Source organism: Theropithecus gelada, chromosome 7b (genome assembly GCF_003255815.1).
Source record: "Theropithecus gelada isolate Dixy chromosome 7b, Tgel_1.0, whole genome shotgun sequence".
Lineage (NCBI taxonomy): Eukaryota > Metazoa > Chordata > Mammalia > Primates > Cercopithecidae > Theropithecus > Theropithecus gelada.
In genome coordinates, this window is record NC_037675.1 from 65039662 (window position 1) to 65058449 (window position 18788).

Sequence of the window (18788 nt, forward strand, 5' to 3'; positions counted from 1 at the left end):
AAACCTTTGTCATATAAAATTGTGTGATTGTATCTTTCTCCACTCCCACTGCTTCACTTGAGTAGCCTTTAAAAATTTTTGTGATTATATATTTTAAAAAACCGCTTTAGTATTTACTCATCTTTACTTAATGCTCTGTTAAAATTTGCCTTTAAGGGAATGACAGGGAGGGTGAGGGAAAATTTGCTTTTAAATTCTATTCATTTCACTGAATTCATTTTTATATTGTCTTTGAAACATACATTTAATAAACACTACTTGTAAAGAAAGCTACAAAATAAAATAAAAATAATTGTGTCAATCTTGAAGTAGCACTGTTTTATATTAGGTCATATAATTAGTTTCTGGCAGACCTGGTTTTTGCAGTTCATACATCATGGCATTTTAAAATTATAAAATAAAATGTCCATATGTTCTATTCTGCTTGAAAAAGTACCTGTTCCTAGTTTTATGATTAATCCTTGACATTCACGGAAAAGCAGTAAACTACCTATAATACTATTAGTCACATTTTACTGAAACATTTTTATCCATAAGCTTTTTTACTTTTTATTTCCTTTTTAAATTTTTAAAAATTTTTTGGTTTTGTGCATAAGCTTTTTAAAAGAAATATTATGAAACTTTTTACTAAAAGTACAATGTTAGGAGTAATCATAAATGGAGGCAAAGTCAGTTTGTACCTCAAAGAATTTCTTCAATGTCTTCTATTGCCAAAACAGCACTTTGATTTTGAACAAAATGCTTCAGAGGAAATGTGTGCTAGAATGAAAATCCAAGACATATTTTTAAAATCTCTACCAGATAAAACAGAAACAATTGCCTGGAAGGCAAACAAAACAAAGCAAAACCTTCAATCTTCAATTTGGCTTTTATTTTAAAATACACTTAGCATAGAAGTGTCACAGGACAGAAAATAATAAAACACAAAGAAATGGAACATTTTCAAATACTTTTTAAGCTAGACATAAAAATCAACAGGATAGCATTGGCCCAAATTATGGGAAACAGTCCCCAAAATTCAACTCATTAAACATACATTTTGAAAGTAAAGCTCTTTTCACATTTTCCAAAGTGCCGACATTTTCCTACATGCCTTGGTTTCCTTTTAACTAATAAGTGTAAATTTAGTTGCTTTACTTAAAATTATCAGCTTCAGTTTCGATAAAAATTACCATGCCCCTAAATTCTCAATCAGAATTATAAAAATATGAGCTCAAATAGTTATGGTGCCCAAAATAGAAACATCTGAAGTGATAGTTCTGGATAATCATATAGATATTGCACTAAAATCAGTAATTTCATACCTGGTATTCATTTATATGGAAAGTTAATCCTCTTCTTTATGAAAAACTTTCTATAAATACACTTAATGCTAACATAAGTACAACCATACTTCAAAATATAAAGGCACAGACAGAAAAAAGAATAGTTTAATACTATACACAAATGTTCCACTGTGAAAATAACAGAAAGTTGAAAAAATAATAGGATCTAAAATACTGATACTAATTTTAGGTTTTATAATTTACCTTAAGTAGCCAATAAATGGGTATTAAAAGTTAACAGTGCTAAATCCAATCCTTTCCAAATTATTTAGAAAAATGCTTTCTTTACATATGAAGTATGTGCATTGTCCCATCTATAAATTTCAACTACGTTTCCATTCACTGGAAATACCTACCTGCAATATAAACAATCAAGACAATGTACAAAAAATATATCCTGTTCCTATAACTTACAATGCACAGAAAAATACCTACAAAAAGGGAAGTATTTATCCATTTAGCTTTATAATAAATTGGTGAGGAAGTTTAGCCCATTCCACATTTCTTTCCAAATAAAGGCTAAAGAGTTAAGGGCAATTTACTTTTATGCCTGTCGCCTTGACACACGTGTTTTAAAATATTTGCTTGATTATATGTAACTTAAGATAAAGTTAATGTCTTATTTTTACATCACAGTATACATAGCATTTCTTAATTTAGCAACAGAAAGGCACAATTAGCAAGCAATAAAATTCAGTACCTGAATTATTAAACTGACGTCCAGAATAGTTGCAAATGAAGTACATTCAAAACAGTATACAGAACTTAAAAAAAAAAGAATCCAAAAACTTATTTTTTCAAAAATTTGGTCCATTAAAAATGCCTCCCATGTTCAACATCATGGGTAACATGAAAGGTAATGGCAGTGTAAAAACAGGCAGTAAATCAATGTATAGTAGCATATGCATTCTGCTCTAGTAATTACGCAATTCAATTAGGAAACGGCTCCCACAGTAAATAAATGTTAAATATATCTGTTAATAACAACATACCTGTATTTAGTTCAAATACACAGGCACAACTGTTTGCATATTATTATCGATTTTATAATACACTCCCATAGTTTAAAAAAACACTTAGGTATATTATTTTATATATAATATATATCAGATATATAATTGCATATTATGTACCTTATATATATTATATATAAGTTGAATCCATAATACAAAATTCTCCAAACATTACATGAACATTCTAAATGGATACTTATCATTTTCTCAGTATTGAAATAGCTCAGCTCACCTAAATCAGTATCTGGATGTGCAATGATAAAATGCACTGACTCTTAAGAATTTACTTAAATAATTATTTAAGTTAAATTCCTGCAAAAGTCTAATTCTGACCTGGCTTTTACCTGGAATATATTTTTAGGTATCAGTAACTGATACCCTCCTTTCTTATCATAAACAATATTTCTCCATCAAGAGATACCAATAAAGAAAAATATGTAAGGAACAAAAAATGTGATGGAGAAACCAACCATTCCATAGGTAATATACCGATAAGGAAGTTCAACTTCCATGTGCTGTCTTGCTTTTCGAATATCATCACACGGTATATTGAAGATTTTGCAGGCTAAAGGAATGGTGATCTTTTTCATTACATCTCTGACTATTAGTACAAATACCATCCCTATGAGGATCCGCAATATGGCTTTTCCAAACAGAGTCATAGTAATGGGGGGCCCAGCTAAAGGTAATATATCTAGAGAAGGATCTAATACTAGACCCATGTTATAAGTAACATGAGATCCACATGCAATTCCAGCACCACTTCCTAGAATCTCAGCTGTGTCTCCTCGGGACGTGCTCCAGGTGTCAAGAGTGAAAGAAAAGATCCCCAAAGCTAAATGAAGCCCGATGATGATTAACGGAGCGTATTTGTGAGTTTGGTTGAAGTTGTCAATCAGGTCCACAAATGGATAGAAGACAGCTAAGATTAAAATGGTATATAGGAATCCAGCAATAATATCCTAGGAAAAGATAAAAGTATTGCTGTTTAGTATAATACTGAACATTTTTGGCATTTAAAAAATAATTTATCTTTAACATTTCAAATGTTGAATATATATAAATTTTTTAAAGTTGTCAAATTCTCAAAGTAAACTTTATTAATGAACCATATAGGAGGCACCAAAAACTGTATTAATAGTAAAAAGATTTATATTTTCATAATTCTACCCTTTTATAAATTAACTACATATATAACATCCACAAATTTATATTCAAATTCTGAACAACAAACTATGCTAAAATTGTGTAGTTTTGATTTCTGGGGAAAAGTAAACTTACTATTCAAAGAAATGGTTTTTATTTTCATGTTTATATATGTAATTATCTCCATGACCACAGAGGATATACAGCCAAGGTAATTTTCTTTTCTCATTCATTCATTCATGGAACAAACATTTATGAGTACCAACCCCTATTTTAGGGGTTGAGGATACACTGCTTTAAAAAATGACAAGAATGTGGCTGGGCGCGGTAGCTCACGCCTGTAATCCCAACCCTTTGGAAGGCTGAGACGGGCGGATCACTTGAGGCCAGGAGTTCAAGACCAGCCTGGGTAACATAGTGAAACCCTGTCTCTACTAAAAATGCAAAAATTAGCCAGGTATGGTGGCTCCAGCCTGTGGTCCCAGCTACCTGGGGATGGAGGCATGAGAATCGCTTGAACCCAGAAGTGGAGGTTGCAGAGAACCAAGATCATGCCATTGCACTCCAGCCTGAGTAACAGAGCGAGACTGTCGATAACCACATAAGAAAGCAGATAAATACTACAATTTCAGATTGTTATGAATCTTATGAAGAAACTAAAACAGGACAATAGAATAGTATGATGAAGGACTCGATTAGAGTACTGATTAAGTAAGCCTGTCTGAGGGTGGTGACACTTGAGTACAGATCTGATTCTAAAGGGAGCCTATATTTAGAGGCAGAAGAAATGTGTTCCAGGTAGAGGGAATATCAAGTGCAAAGGCTTTTGTAGGCTAGGTAAGAGAGTAGATTTCATTTCAAAAGTGATAGGAGCTGGGTGCAGGGGCTCATGCCTATAATCCCAACACTTTGTCGAAACTGCTTGAGCCCAGGAGTTGGAGACCAGGCTGGGCAACATAGTGAGACTTCGTCTCTTAACAATAAAAAGTGAGGCCAGGTGCAGTGGCTCACACCTGTAATCCCAGCACTTTGGGAAGCTGAGGCGGTGGACTACCTGAGGTCAAGAGTTCAAGACCAGCCTGGCCAACATAGTAAAACCCCGTCTCTACTAGAAATACAAAAGAAAATTAGCTGTGTGTGGTGGTGCACACCTATAATCCCAACTACTCGGGAGGCCGAGACAAGAGAATCGCTTGAACCCGGGAGGCGGAGGTTGTGGTGAGTCGAGATCGTGCCACTCCATTCCAGCCTGGACAAGAGCGGAACTCCATCTTGAAAATACATAAATAAATACATAACTACATACATATAAAAATTAGCTCAGCATGGTGGCACGCATTTGTAATCCCAGCTACTTGGGAGGCTGAGACAGGAGAGTTGCCTGAACCCGGGAGGTGGAGGTTGCAGGGAGCCAAGATGGTGCCACTGCACGCCAGCCTGGGTGACAGAGCGAGACAATGTCTCAAAAAAACAAAACAAAACAAAAATTAAAAAAAAGAATTGACAACTGTAACTTGATGATGGATTGAATGTGAAAAAGAGCAAGAAAGAGGAATCAAAGATGGTTCCTAGTTTTAGGCAGGAGCAACTGTGTAGATTTGATAGATGGTTTACTTGAGGAAACAAAGCTATTAAATAACTTTCTGAATCATTCCTGACAACATACAAAAATGTTCCCTATTTCTACCTGATAACAAAACAAAACCCTATGATCTACTCTCTATTACTGAAAAACTTATCAATGCTTATATTCACTGTCTCTACTTCCTTGCCTCCGATTTTTCTCTAAACTCACCACTACACTGAAACCACTTTTCTCATGGATACTAGTGGTCTTCAAAAAAAATGGTCATTTTTTTTTTCTTTTTTTTTCAGACACAGTCTCGCTCTGTTGCCCAGGCTGGAGTACAGTGGCGCGATCTCAGCTCACTGCAACCTCCGCCTCCCGGGTTCACGCCCTTCTCCTGCCTCAGCCTCCAGAGTAGCTGGGACTACAGGTGCCCGCCTCCATGCCCGGCTGTTTTTATTGTATTTTTAGTGGAGACGGGGTTTCACCGTGTTAGCCAGGATGGTCTCGATCTCCTGACCTCGTGATCCGCCCGCCTCGGCCTCCCAAAGTGCTGGGATTACAGGCCTGAGCCACTGTGCCCAGCCAGGTCATTAAGGTCCTTTTTTTTTTTTTTTTTTTTCCGCTCTGTCGCCCAGGCTGGAGCGCAGTGGCGTGATCTAGGCTCACTGCAAGCTCCGCCTCCCGGGTTCATGCCTTTCTCCTGCCTCAGCCTCCCCAGTAGCTGGGACTACAGGCGCCCGCCACCACACCTGGCTAATTTTTTGTATTTTTAGTAGAGACAGGGTTTCACTGTGTTAGCCAGGATGGTCTTGATCTCCTAATGTCGTGATCTGCCCGCCTCAGCCTCCCAAAGTGCTGGGATTACAGGTGTGAGCCACTGCGCCCGCCCACGGCCAGGTCATTTCTGGGTCATTTCTGTACAATATTCAATAAAGGTAAGCAACAGACTAGTTGCTTAATGTTTTTGTCTTAAAATGTTTTATTACATAGGATTTAATACATAGCAAAATACACATAGAATGTATATGAAACTATAAAATTCCTATCTATGAAATCACTTCCCAACAAAAGAACTATAATATTACAAGTATTGTCAAATCTACTGTGCTGTTTCTCAACCTATCACTCTGCATTCCTCCCTGGAGGCAATTTGCAAGCATGAATTTTGGCTTAATAAATACCTGGGATTTTTTGTTTATTTTGTTTTGTTTTGTGTTTGTAGATACCAGGTTTCACCAGGTTGCCAAGACAGGTCTTGAACTCCTGGGCTCAAGTGATCCACCTACCTTGGCCTCCCAAAGAGCTAGTATTACAGGTATGAGCCACTGGGCCCAGCCATAAATATCTATTTTTTAAAATAGTTTTACCACATATCTTCAAGCAAAATAGTATCTAGTTTGGTCTGGTACGGTGGCTCATGCCTGTAATCCCAGCACTTTGGGAGGCCAAGGTGGGAGGATCACCTGAGGTCAGGAGTTTGGACCAGCCTGGCCAACATAGTGAAACCCCATCTCTATTAAAAATAAAATTAGCCGGGTGTGGCGGCACGTGCCTGTAATCCCAGCTGCTCTGGAAGCTGAGGCAGGAGAATCGCTTAGAACCCGCGAGGTGGAGTCTGCAGTGAGCTGAAATTACACCACCGCACTCCAGCCTGGGCGACAGAGTAAGATTCTGTCTCAAAAAAAAAAAAAAAAAATTATCTAGTTTTGCTTCTTTCTGAGCTTTGCTAAAATGTTATAGCAGTCTATTTTGATCTGCTTTTTACACTTAAGAGTCATTCATTATATTATATGTAGCTATTGGTCATTCACTTTCACAATCATGTAATATTTTGCTGCATGATTATACAATTTATCGGTTTTCCCACTTATGGTCATTTAAGTTGTTTTCAGGTTTTAGATTAGTTAATTGATTACGGTTGAACTTGAATGCTTCTGTTTTTTGTTTTGTTTTGTTTTGTTTTTTGAGACAGGGTCTGTCGCCCAGGCTGGACTGCAGTGACACAGTCTTAGCTCACTGCAACCTCCACCTCAAGTTGTCCTCCTCACTTCAGCCTCCTGAGTAACTGGGACTACAAGCATGCATCACCATGCCCTGCTAGGCTAATTTTTGTATTTTTTGTAGACAAGGTTTTGCCATGTTGCCCAGGCTGGTTTCCAACTCCTGAGCTCAAGCAATCCACCTGCCTTGGCCTCCCACAGTGTTGGGATTACAGGTGTGAGCCACTGTGCCCAGCTGGGCTATTCCTTTTCTATGCAATAAAAACTGTGTCATGAAATGACAGGGTCCGCAGTTACAGTGCTTGAAGCCATTGTTCAAAAAGATATATAACTCCAAATCAGAATACTTTGGAATATAAGAATAGCTGGAGAGGGCTGGGTGCAGTGGCTCATGCCTGTAATCCCAGCACTTTGGGAGGCCGAGGCAGGCGGATCACCTGAGGTCAGGAGTTCAAGACTAGCCTGACCAACGTGGAGAAACTCTGTCTCTACTAAAAATACAAAAATTAGCTGGGCGTAGTGGTGCATGCCTGTAATCCCAGCTACTCAGGAGGCTGAGGCAGGAGAATCACTTGAACCTGGGAGGCGGAGGTTGCGGTGAGCCAAGATTGTGCCATTGCACTCCAGCCTGGGCAACAAGAGTGACACTCTGAGTCACAAAAAAAAAAAAAAAAAAAAAAAAAAAAAAAAAAAAGAATAGCTGGAGAAGAAGATACAGATAATTATGAAAGAGAATACAGTTGAACATTCAACTATAAAATGTTGGGGAAATAGATTATGTTTTTTGTTCAACCTCAAATATTTTTTGGATGGACGAATGAACAAATCCTTCACATGAATTTGTTTAATCTAGCAGAATCTACCAAATTACTTGCAAATGAATATCTTTCCTCTTTTTAAATGATGTATTACATTACAGATATAAGAAAATATTTTATTTATTTATTTATTTATTTATTTATTTATTTATTTGAGACTGAGTCTCACTCTGTCCCTCAGACTGGAGTGCAGTGGCAGCATCTCAGCTCACTGCAACCTCTACCTCCCAGCTTCAAGCAATTCTCCTGTTTCAGCCTCCCAAGTAGCTGGGATTGTAGGTGTACGCCACCAACCACACTAAGCTAATTTTTGTATTTTTAGTAGAGAGGGGGTTTCACCACGTTGGCCAGGCTGGTCTCGAACTCCTGACCTCACGTAATCTGACCACCTTGACCTCCCAAAGTGCTGGGGTTACAGGTGTGAGCCACTGTGTCCAGCCATGAAAAACATTTTTAAAAATTTATTTAGATATAAAACACGTTTTGGCTGATAGTCTCCTCTTCTACAATAGTAAGTAAAGTTACTTAAAATTAAAATTGTGTTCTCTTTATTTAAATAAATGATTCCTTTTATAACAGGTCAAGGAAAGATATTACACAATCAATTAACAAAATGTTTATGCTTAATCTTAGCCAAAAGGCTGAGAGGTGATCAATTAACAAAATGTTTAAGAAAGTATCGACTAAAGCAATAAATATCATGTGTGCACTCCAACTCTTAGAAGGACATATAAAGCATTTTTTTTTTTTTTTTTTTTTTTTGAGACGGAGTCTCGCTCTGCCGCCCAGGCTGGAGTGCAGTGGCCAGATCTCAACTCACTGCAAGCTCCGCCTCCCGGGTTCACGCCATTCTCCTGCCTCAGCCTCCCGAGTAGCTGGGACTACAGGCGCCCGCCATCTCGCCCGGCTAGTTTTTTGTATTTTTTTTTTTTTAGTAGAGACGGGGTTTCACCGTGTTCGCCAGGATGGTCTTGATCTCCTGACCTCGTGATCCACCCGTCTCGGCCTCCCAAAGTGCTGGGATTACAGGCTTGAGCCACCGCGCCCGGCCGAAAGCATTTCATAACTGAATTTTGCCTATCATTAAGTTTCATTTAATGCTAGACCCCAAAATGCATTTATAGACTATTTCTTTTTGTCTTAGAATTATCTTTCCTACCTATATTTCAGGCAAACTATTATATATTCTTTGAGATGCTCCTCAGGCATCTACCTTCTCCATAAACTTTCTTTTCCTACCATGTAATAAGAAATTTTCTCTTCTTTGATTCCACTGCATCCTCCACATACCTGCCATGACAGTTTTCCATTCTTTGCTTGTCTGTTTCTTCAGGAGACCAAAAGTTCATAACCCTTGCTGTATATTAAAATCAAGTGGAGAACTTGAAAAAAATACTGATGCCTGGGACAATATTCAGAGATTACGATTGAACTGAAGTGGGGGTGGGGCATCAGTATTTCTAAAAAATCTCCCCGGTGATTCTAATATACACCCCTGGTTGAAAACAACTGCATTACGTTGTTTTATTACATATTGCATATTTAGATTGTGACTACTCAAAGGCAAAGACTTTGCCTTATTTATACCTACATTTTCAGTGCATGAAAAATAAGTAAGCAGGAAATAAATGTTTGGTTAGTTAAATTAAGACAGTTAAGGTAATTCTTTAAAAATAAAAAACAAAAAGAGGAAGAAAAAAAAAGAAGAAAGGAAGAAAGAAAAAGATAGTTAAGGTATTCTTTAGACTCATCACATTGACTACGTAATCCTGCCTGACAAGAGCTCTATAAGAGAAGCAGATGATATATAATTTATTGAACCAGGCCTAAGGCATTTTTGGAGAATAACAACCTTCTGTACTAAAAACACTGCTTCAATACTTTACAATTATTGTCACATTTAATCATAACAATCAACATGAAACAGCTTGCCTTTTAAGAGTGCCATTTTGCTCTTGTCCCCAGGACAGGTATTAAAAGCACCTTTTTCCCTTTCAAAAGTGTGCAAATATGATGGAAATTTATGGTTACCTTAATCAACCAGTTTTTAAATAATCAAAACTGGAGTAAGGTCACATACCTGCTTATTTAACCTCTTACACTGAAGGTACTTAACACAGTTGTTACAAAAATTAACATTTTGAGAATCAGAAATTAAATATTGGGAGTGAAGAGAAACTAAATTTTTTTTTTTTTTTTTTTTTGATACAGGTCTTGCTGTGTCATTCAGCCTGTAGTGTAGTGGCATGATCATAGCTCACTATAGCCTCAACCCCCTGGGCTCAATTGATCCTCCCACCTCAGCTTCCCAAGTAGTTGGGACTACAGGTGCAAGTCACCACACTTGGCTAATATTTTGCAGTTTTTTGTATAGACAGGCTTTCCCCATGTTTCCCAGGCTGGTCTTGAACTCCTGGGCTCAAGTGATCCACCCCGCTCAGCTTCCCAGAGCTGGAATTTAGGCGTTACCCACCATACCCAGCCTCGACATTTTTTTTGAACAGGATGTCTTCCGACAAAACTCACTGATACATACTAAAAATTACCAAAGAATTCTGATCAACTGGATTTTATTTCAGTTACTCAAAGATTCCACAAGTGACTCAAACTCTGACCACGCATTTGGATATGGAGATCTCAAATGATGTGACTGTCAAATCTCTATTCATCATATTTCTTTTTTTGAGAGAGGATCTCACTCTATGGCCATGGCCTAGATTGGAGGGGAGATCATGGCTCACCACAGCCTCGACTTCCTGGGCTCAAATGATCCTCCCACCTCCCAAGTAGCTGGGACCACAGGCGCACACCACCACACCTGGCTAACTTTTTGTATTATTATTATTTTTTTTTATAAAGATGGGGTTTTGCCATGTTGCCCAGGCTGATCCAGATATCCTGGGCTCAAGTGATCCACCTGCCTCGGCCTTCCAAAGTGTTGGGATTACAGGCGTGAGCCACTGCGCCTGGCCAATTCTTCATATTCCAGAGCACAAATTGCCAAAATAATTTAATCTTATGAGGTTATATTCCCTTTCTTTGCTATCTTACCCTTACTTGTCTACCTTGTAATTAAAGGTACAAGTCTTGGGAAATACCCATAGGATTTTGGCTACAAAAATAAAAGCTGTTGCTTTATTTTTTATCTTAAATTTCATGAGTGATTTAAAATTTCATGTTATATGCTAAAGTGAAAATATTCTAAAATTTGTACTTTTCACATAGAATTTATATCAAGTCAGATGTTTTAGACAAATGACAATTGATGAGTTATTTATATAAAGTCATACATATTTACTCTAAGGTTAAGTGAAAGGAAGGGTTAACAGTTCTAAAGTTAGCTTTTTATTAATTATTTTTATTTTTAGATAGAATCTTGCTCTGTTGCCCAGGCTGGAGCACAGTGGCAAAATCACAGCTTACTGCAGCCTCAACCTTCCTGGCTCAAGCAATCCTCCCACCTTGACTTCACGAGTAGCTGGGACTACTCCTCCCGCTTTGGCTTTGCAAATTGTTGGGATTATAGGTGTGGGCTGCTGTGCCCAGCCAGGTATTTTTTTAAATTATGTATTTTTCATAATATAGATATAAGCATATGTTCAATCCTGTAAAACGTTTCTCTTATAGTACCTTAAAAAATGAAAAAATTGGCCAGGCACAGTGGCTCATGCCTATAATCCCAGCAAACTGAGAGGTCAGGGCAAGTGGATCGCTTGAGCTCAGGAGTTTGAAAGCCGCCTGGGCAATATGGCCAAACCCTGTCTCTTCCAAAAAGAAAAAATACAAAAATCAGCAGGGCATGGTGGTCCAGCTACTTGGGAGGCTGAGGTGGGACGATCGCTTGAGCCCAGGAGGCAAAGCTTGCAGTGAGCAGAGATTATGCCACTGCACTCCAGCCTGGTTAACAGAAGAAGACCCTGTCTCAGAAAAAAAGAAAAAAAAAGGGAAAAAATTCATTAAATATCTTTAAATGGTTATGTTTGATCCCCTTAACATTAAGAATTCTTTAAAATAATAACTTCTCATGTATCAACTGACATAAAAAATCCAATATTTGCTGTCCTCTACTTTTTGTGTATAGCTCCACGAGTATTAAACTTAAGATTGTTCCACACCTTGTCTGACCAGGAAAAAAAACAAAACAAAACTTAGATTGCTACGAAACTATACAAATCTGCTTCCTTTTCTGTTCGAGTTTTAAATTGTTTATATTTCCCTAGATAGGGTATATTGAACTTCTATCCAACAGAATCAGAAAAAGAAACATTCAAATTTACGACATAATCATGTTGGCTATCAATCATATCAATATAATGGATAACATTAAAATACATAACTAAGTGGTTTTAAGTATTACAGCACAAAGTATGCAATAAAGAACAATTAATGTTAAAGGTAACAAAGAGCTCAAAGTAGCAAATTTTCTAAAAGGAAATTTAGCAAGTAATTTTAGCTATTTATCATTATAAATAACTCTTATACCCTAAAAGTTGTTAATTACAGATCTAAAAGGAATACTCCAGGTTATCATCAATTTATGGTAGACAATATGGTATTTAAATGTATTAAATACCATACATTTAATGAAGATTCATTACATATTAAATTTGAATTTTTTTTTCATTTCTAGTGATCAAACCTAGAGAGGCTAGTGATTTGCTGAGACTGAAATTCAGGTCTCCTATCTCATAATGGCTTTTTTGTTTTTATTTTAACTATAATATATTTCGGGTGTCCTGGTTCCAGTTTAAACATGATAGTGATGACAATGGAGTTTCTGACAACAAAAAGTATTGTTATAATGCATTGTTTTTTATTATAAAAGCTATGATTAGGGATGACTTTTGAAGTATCTATCTTCTTTCTTTAAAATACACATTTAATACATGCTCACTACAGAAAAAGTAAAAATTACAGATAAACAATAACAAGCAGTTTTTAACCTAACAATAACCATTGTTAAAACTCTTAGTGTTAGGCTGGACATAGTGGCTCACATCTGTAATCCCAGCACCTTGAGAGGCTGAGGTGGAAAGATCACTTGAGACCAGGAGTTTAGTACCAGCCTGGGCATCATAGCTAGACCCTATCTCTACAAAAAATTTAAAAATTTGCTGGGCATGGTGGTGCATATTTGTAGTCCTAGACACCCAGGAGGCTAAGGTGGGAGGATCGCTTGAGCCCAGGAGTTTGAGATTGCAGTGAGCTATGTTCGCACCATCACACTCCAGCCTGGGTGACAGAGATGTCTGTTTTAGAGATAGACCTTGTCTCTAAAAAAGCAAGCAAACAAAAAAGAACAGATGTTGTCCATCCTGGATATTTGACTAACCCAACTAAACATTTCATTTTTTAAAAAGAACAGTATCAGCCAGGCATGGTGGCTCACACCTGTAATCCCAGCACTTTGGGAGGCTGAGGCGGGCAGATCACTTGAGGTCAGGAGTTCGAGACCAGCCTGGCCAACATGGTGAAACCCCGTTTCCACTAAAAATACAAAAATTAGCAGGGCACGGTGGCGTGCACCTGTAATCTCAGCTACTTGGAAGAATCTCTTGAACTCAAGAGATGGAAGGTGCAGTGAGCTGAGATCACACCTCTGCACTTCAGCCTGGGTGACAGAGCAAGATGCCATTTCAAAAACAAACAAACAAAACCAGTATCTTTGAGATTATATACTCAATGTAATCACATAGATTCTTGTTCTTCCTTATATGATGACAAAGAGTCAAGGGATATTATCTAATATCTTTTTCTCCAAGAAATATCAGGAAATCACTTTTTATCACTAAAGATGCATAACCATTTGGTAGTTTTTTTAGAAGTAGTGATGCTAGCTTTAGGGGTGGAACAGAATAACTCTAACAAGACACAGAAGATAGAAAACATTTTCTTGCAACAAGTATTTGATTTTACATAAAAACATGATACTTAATCTGATTATAAAATTAGGTGAGATCAGTAAGAAAGAATTGTATGTAAATTCACAATTCATATTAAATACAAATAATTACAAAAAGTCCAACACAAATAATTTGTTTATTAAAATAGTGTTTAGAGCTGGGTGCAGTGGCTTACATCTATAATCCCAGCACTTTGGGAGGCTGAGGCGGGCGGATCACTTGAGGTCAGGAGTTCGAGACCAGCCTGGCCAACATGGTGAAACCCCATCTCTACTAAAAATACAAAAATTAGCCAGGTGTGGTGGTACATGCCTGTAATCCCAGCTACTTAGGAGGTTGAGGCACAAGAATCGCTTGAACCTGGGAGACAGCTGCAGTGAGCCGAGATTGCGTCACTGCCCTCCAGCCTGGGCGACAGAGCAAGACTCTGCTTCTAAAAGAAAAAAAAGTGTTTGGTAGGGACTCCAAAAGGAGGGAGAGCGGGAGGAAAGGGCTGAAAAACTTCCTGTTGGGTACTATGTTCACCATCTGGGTCATAGGATCAATAGAAGCCCAAATCTTGGCACCACACAATATACCTTTACAAACAAATCTGCTTATGTACCCCTTGAATCTAAAATTAAAATTTAAAAAACCTAGAAACAATGACCAACCCAAAAATTACAGCACACCCTGCATCCCAACAAAATAAAATAGTGTTTGAGACTTCTGGAAATTTATCTGTGAAGGAGCAGGTGCTGGAAACAAGAAATTTGAGAAATAGAAACCAACATTTCTATAGCTATGAAATAAGCAAATGAAATAATATGACAAAAAAATTCTAAAAATCTTAAGTTGTTACAGACAAGAAAAAAACTGATATGACCCATTAGAAACTAGAATTCCATTAATTCCTCCACCTCTTTTTCTGATCCTTTATCTCCATGATAATACATAATTCATTCATAGATGCCTCATGAGACACCATGTTGGATGCTAAAGGTAGAGTTAAAACACACAGTTGCTGTTCTCAAGGAATTTGGAGTCTAGTATACTTGACAGATAAGGAAAAAAGCAATTGCAATTTAGGATAAGTGGGGAAGGGTCACCTCACAAGTCTTGAGAAAGAGAAGATGGGGAAGGTAATAAGGCTTTGAGGGGTTAAGAACATCTATAGTGAGTCTTGAAGAATGAATGGGATAGTTAAGGTAAAGAAAGTGAAAAGGACATTCCAAGTAGATGTTATAGCATTTGTAAAATTATGGAGGTAAGAAACCCTCTGCATTGGAGGAAACCTAATAATTCAGTATGGAATGATATTTGTGTTTTGGAAAGTCTATTAAACAGACTGAATACTGGTGGAGCAGTGTCACACTGGAAGCTGGCTACTAATTAAGACGCTATCACAGTAATCTGGTCAGATATGTTGCAGGCCAGAGCTAAGGGGGTGTCAGTAGGGATAGAGAGGAAGAAAAGTGAATGGGTGTGGCTGCAAATAGTACAGGGTCCCTGTGCTGCTGCTTTGGGAACCGAATTGCATTCTCAAAACACAATGTCCACTGTGAGTCCTAACATACTGATGGGAAAGAAAAGCAGAGTTTAATATGTAAATACAAATGGCACCTGGAAAGTTTAAGTTCACATAGTTTCTAGTCACTGCTTCTTCAACAATACTTAGGAGCTCTCCTTGGTTTCTGTAGTCACATTGCTGGTTTTGACTCAGTGATAGGAGAGACACAGAAAAGACTGCGAAGGAAAATAAAAGTGAGACTGGAAGGAGGAAGAAATTTTATTTTGACTATTATACTTGACTATTGTGATTGCTGGAAACTGTTTCTATGAAATATGTGACTACTACATTAATACTTCATAAACCATCATGTTGATATTTTCACAAAACAAAGTCAGAAGACTTACAATATTTTCTCATTTAGGCTCCAGGTAAGTTTGCAAATGATTAAAAATTATAAAATTGACTGTCAATGTCATAAAAAATAAAGTATTAAGAAGACAACATTTTCCTTACCAGAATGGAGTGCATTCCCATGTAAATTCTACTTAGGCAAACTAGAGAACACCAGCAGGGAATAAGAATCAGTCCATATATAAGAGGATACTAAAGGGGAAAAAAAGGAAAATCAGTTAAACAAATTTAAGTTAGATATAAACAAATAAAAGACAAATCAAATCACTATTCTGTAAACTCCACTAAAACAAGAAATTTGTGTTTTTACTCCCCATTATATTCCCAGCACCTAACCCTGAGTATGGCACATAGCAGACATTCAAGAAATACTTTTGCACAGATGAATGAAATCTCATGTGTCTACATTCTTTATTGTGGGAACTGGCTCATTTCTGCTTCTACAATGAAGATTCAATCACTGGCATGGTATAGGAGGAGGAGGACAGGTAAGAGACATACTTTCAATATGGCTGCCAAAATGAAAGGGCCTCTGGAATAGTACCTGAATCTGGTCCATGTAAATGTCTTCAGTTGTCTGGGGAGGAGGATTGGCATTATCTCCCTCTCACTTCATCAGTGACTGCTATCTGCAATTTATATTGCTATTCCCCTACCTTGTATTCAGTATTCAACATTTTGTACTTAGCTTTTCACTTTTGCCCATCGACTAAAATTTCAAATAGTCCCCTTACTGAGAAAAATTTTTGTGGAATACTAGGAACAGAAATCATAAAAGGGAAAAAGCATAAACAGAAAGTGTAGACAATTCTTGGTATCAATGGCACTAGTGGAAGAGTTGGCTGTGAAATGTCCTGAGATTGGAGGGAAAGAAGAAAGGATGGATGGGCATGGTGGTAAGTTTGTAAAGGGAAGAAGGGAGGGCACATTTGGGGCCGTTTATGCCTGATGACTTCAAATTTCTCAATGAAACTGAAGCCAAGGTGGTTAGGGAAGTTGGGTTGAAATAAAGGAGCAAAGGAGTTAAGTAAGCTTGTAACAAGAGTAGAAAATATTTAGTACACAATTGTTGTTTGGTGGTTTGTTTTTTTTGTTTGTTTTTTAGAGAGACAGGGTCTATGTTGCCCAGGTTGGAGTACTAAGGCTATCCCCAGGTGTGATAATAGCGTACTACCACCTTCAACTCCTGGACCTAAGTGATCCTCCTGCCTTGGCCTCCTGAGTAGCTGGAACTACAGGCAGAGTTGTTTTGTTGTTGTTGTTGTTGTTGTTTACATATCTACTACATTTAACGTGGTCCCTCACTTTCTCCTTGAAACTCTAAATATCCTTGATAGTCATAGCTTCATACTCTCCTGGTTCCCCTTTCACCATTTTTTTGTTGCATTTCCCACACAAGAGCGTATCTTCCTCTTTTTGTTCTTTAAACATTAGTATAAAGAAGGATTCTGTCCTTAGTAGTTACTGACAGTCTTACCTTTTTCTTTCTTCTTCTTTTTTTTTTTTTTTTTGAGACAGGGTCTTACTCTGTCACCAAGGTTGATGTTCAGCAGCACAATCATGGCTCACTGCAGCCTCAACCTCCCAGGCTTAAGCAATCCTCCTGCCTCAGGCTCCCAAGCAGCTAGGACTACAGATGGGATCTCAAACTCCTGAGTTCAAGCGATCCACACACCTTGGCCTCGCAAAATGCTGAGATTACAGGCGCAGAGAGCCAATGCACCTGGCCCCCTTTCCTATTTTTTAACTATTACTAGGCATGCTGAAGACCTACCCATTTCCCAGGGTTTAAGAAGCATATATCCAACTCTGCACATTATCTCCACCTTGAGGTCCCTATGGCGGTAAACCCATTTACACCTCAAACCAAACTCATGTCCTATCACCCACACTTGTTCCTCCTCTGATATTCCCTATTTCATTTGGAAACACCAAAAACCATGTAATCCAAATGAGAAACATGAATTATCCCAAATTCTTTCCTTAGCCATTGCATTCAACCAATAATCAAGTTTTGCTAATTTTACATTCTAAATATTCCTTAGGAGAATAATTATATTCTTTTCTGGGAGCGTAAGTTTTTACTCTTGCTAGAGGAGGCACTAAATAATAAACACAAAAGTATGCAAATGATATGATATGTAAATATGTATAAGTGACTTACGCCACTGTCAATCTTCCTTTGAACTTTCTCTTTCCTATAGATGTGACCCTGGGAAACCACAGGTTGAGATGCATCACAAGATGGGCAAGCTTCCATCAGCCTAGGTCCTTGTGGGTCAAAGTGGACAAAGCTGTTTGCCAACTCATAATGGATTTGTAACACAAGAACCTTTTTTTTTTTTTTTTCGAGACAGGGTCTCGCTCTGTTGCCCAGGCTGGAGTGCAGTGGTGTGATCTTGGCTCACTGCAACCTCCACCTCTCAGACTCAAGCGACCCTCCTACCTCAGCCTACAGAGTAGTTGGGACTAGAGGTGTGCCACCACATCCAGCTATTTTATTTTTTTTTTTAATATTTTGCAGAGACAGGGTCTCACCATGTTGCTTATGACTGGTCTTAAATTCCCGGGCTCAAGCGATTCACCCGCCTTGGCCTCCCACAATGCTGAGATGAGAGGCATGAGCCACCACTCCTGGCCAAGATACAAGATTTTGTTGTGTTAAGTCATTGCAATTTGGGGATTAAGTCATTGCCACAGTATAAACAAGCCTATCTTAATTAAAACAGAAATAAAAATAGGGTCGAGTTTCAGAGTGTAAATGGGACAGGTTACAGTATTAAATAGAAGATAGTCAGCATAGGCTTTATTGAGAAGTTGAGACTGAGGCAAGACGGAATGGAGGTGACGTGAGTATACTTGCCAAGCAGATTATCTGTGGGAATAGCATATACTAGGCAGGGGAATCAGTGAACAAAGTATCTGATCACCAAGTATGACTGGCAAGGAGGCTAGCTAGCTGTGGCCATAGTAGAGAGAGCAAGTAGAAGAGGTTAGGGAGGTAATGCATGGCCAGATCAAGTAGAGCCTGGGAGGCCACCATAAGAAATCTGGCTTCTACTGTTAATCAAATGGGGAGCCACTGCAGGGTTTTGAGTAAAGCTGCTACG

General features: G+C 38.0%; 1 protein-coding gene across 1 annotated transcript in view; it reads right to left on the reverse strand.

Moving 5' to 3' along the window:
- Nucleotides 1-852: 852 nt before the first annotated feature.
- SGPP1 (sphingosine-1-phosphate phosphatase 1) overlaps nt 853-18788 on the reverse strand; it is a 47665-nt gene continuing 29729 nt past the window's right edge. Inside the window, exons 2-3 of the mRNA XM_025393013.1 lie at nt 15781-15870; nt 853-3300 (exon numbers count right to left, since the gene is read on the reverse strand). Of these exons, the coding sequence (XP_025248798.1) occupies nt 2749-3300; nt 15781-15870 (642 nt within the window). The 3' untranslated portion in view covers nt 853-2748. The remainder of the gene's footprint in view (nt 3301-15780; nt 15871-18788) is intronic.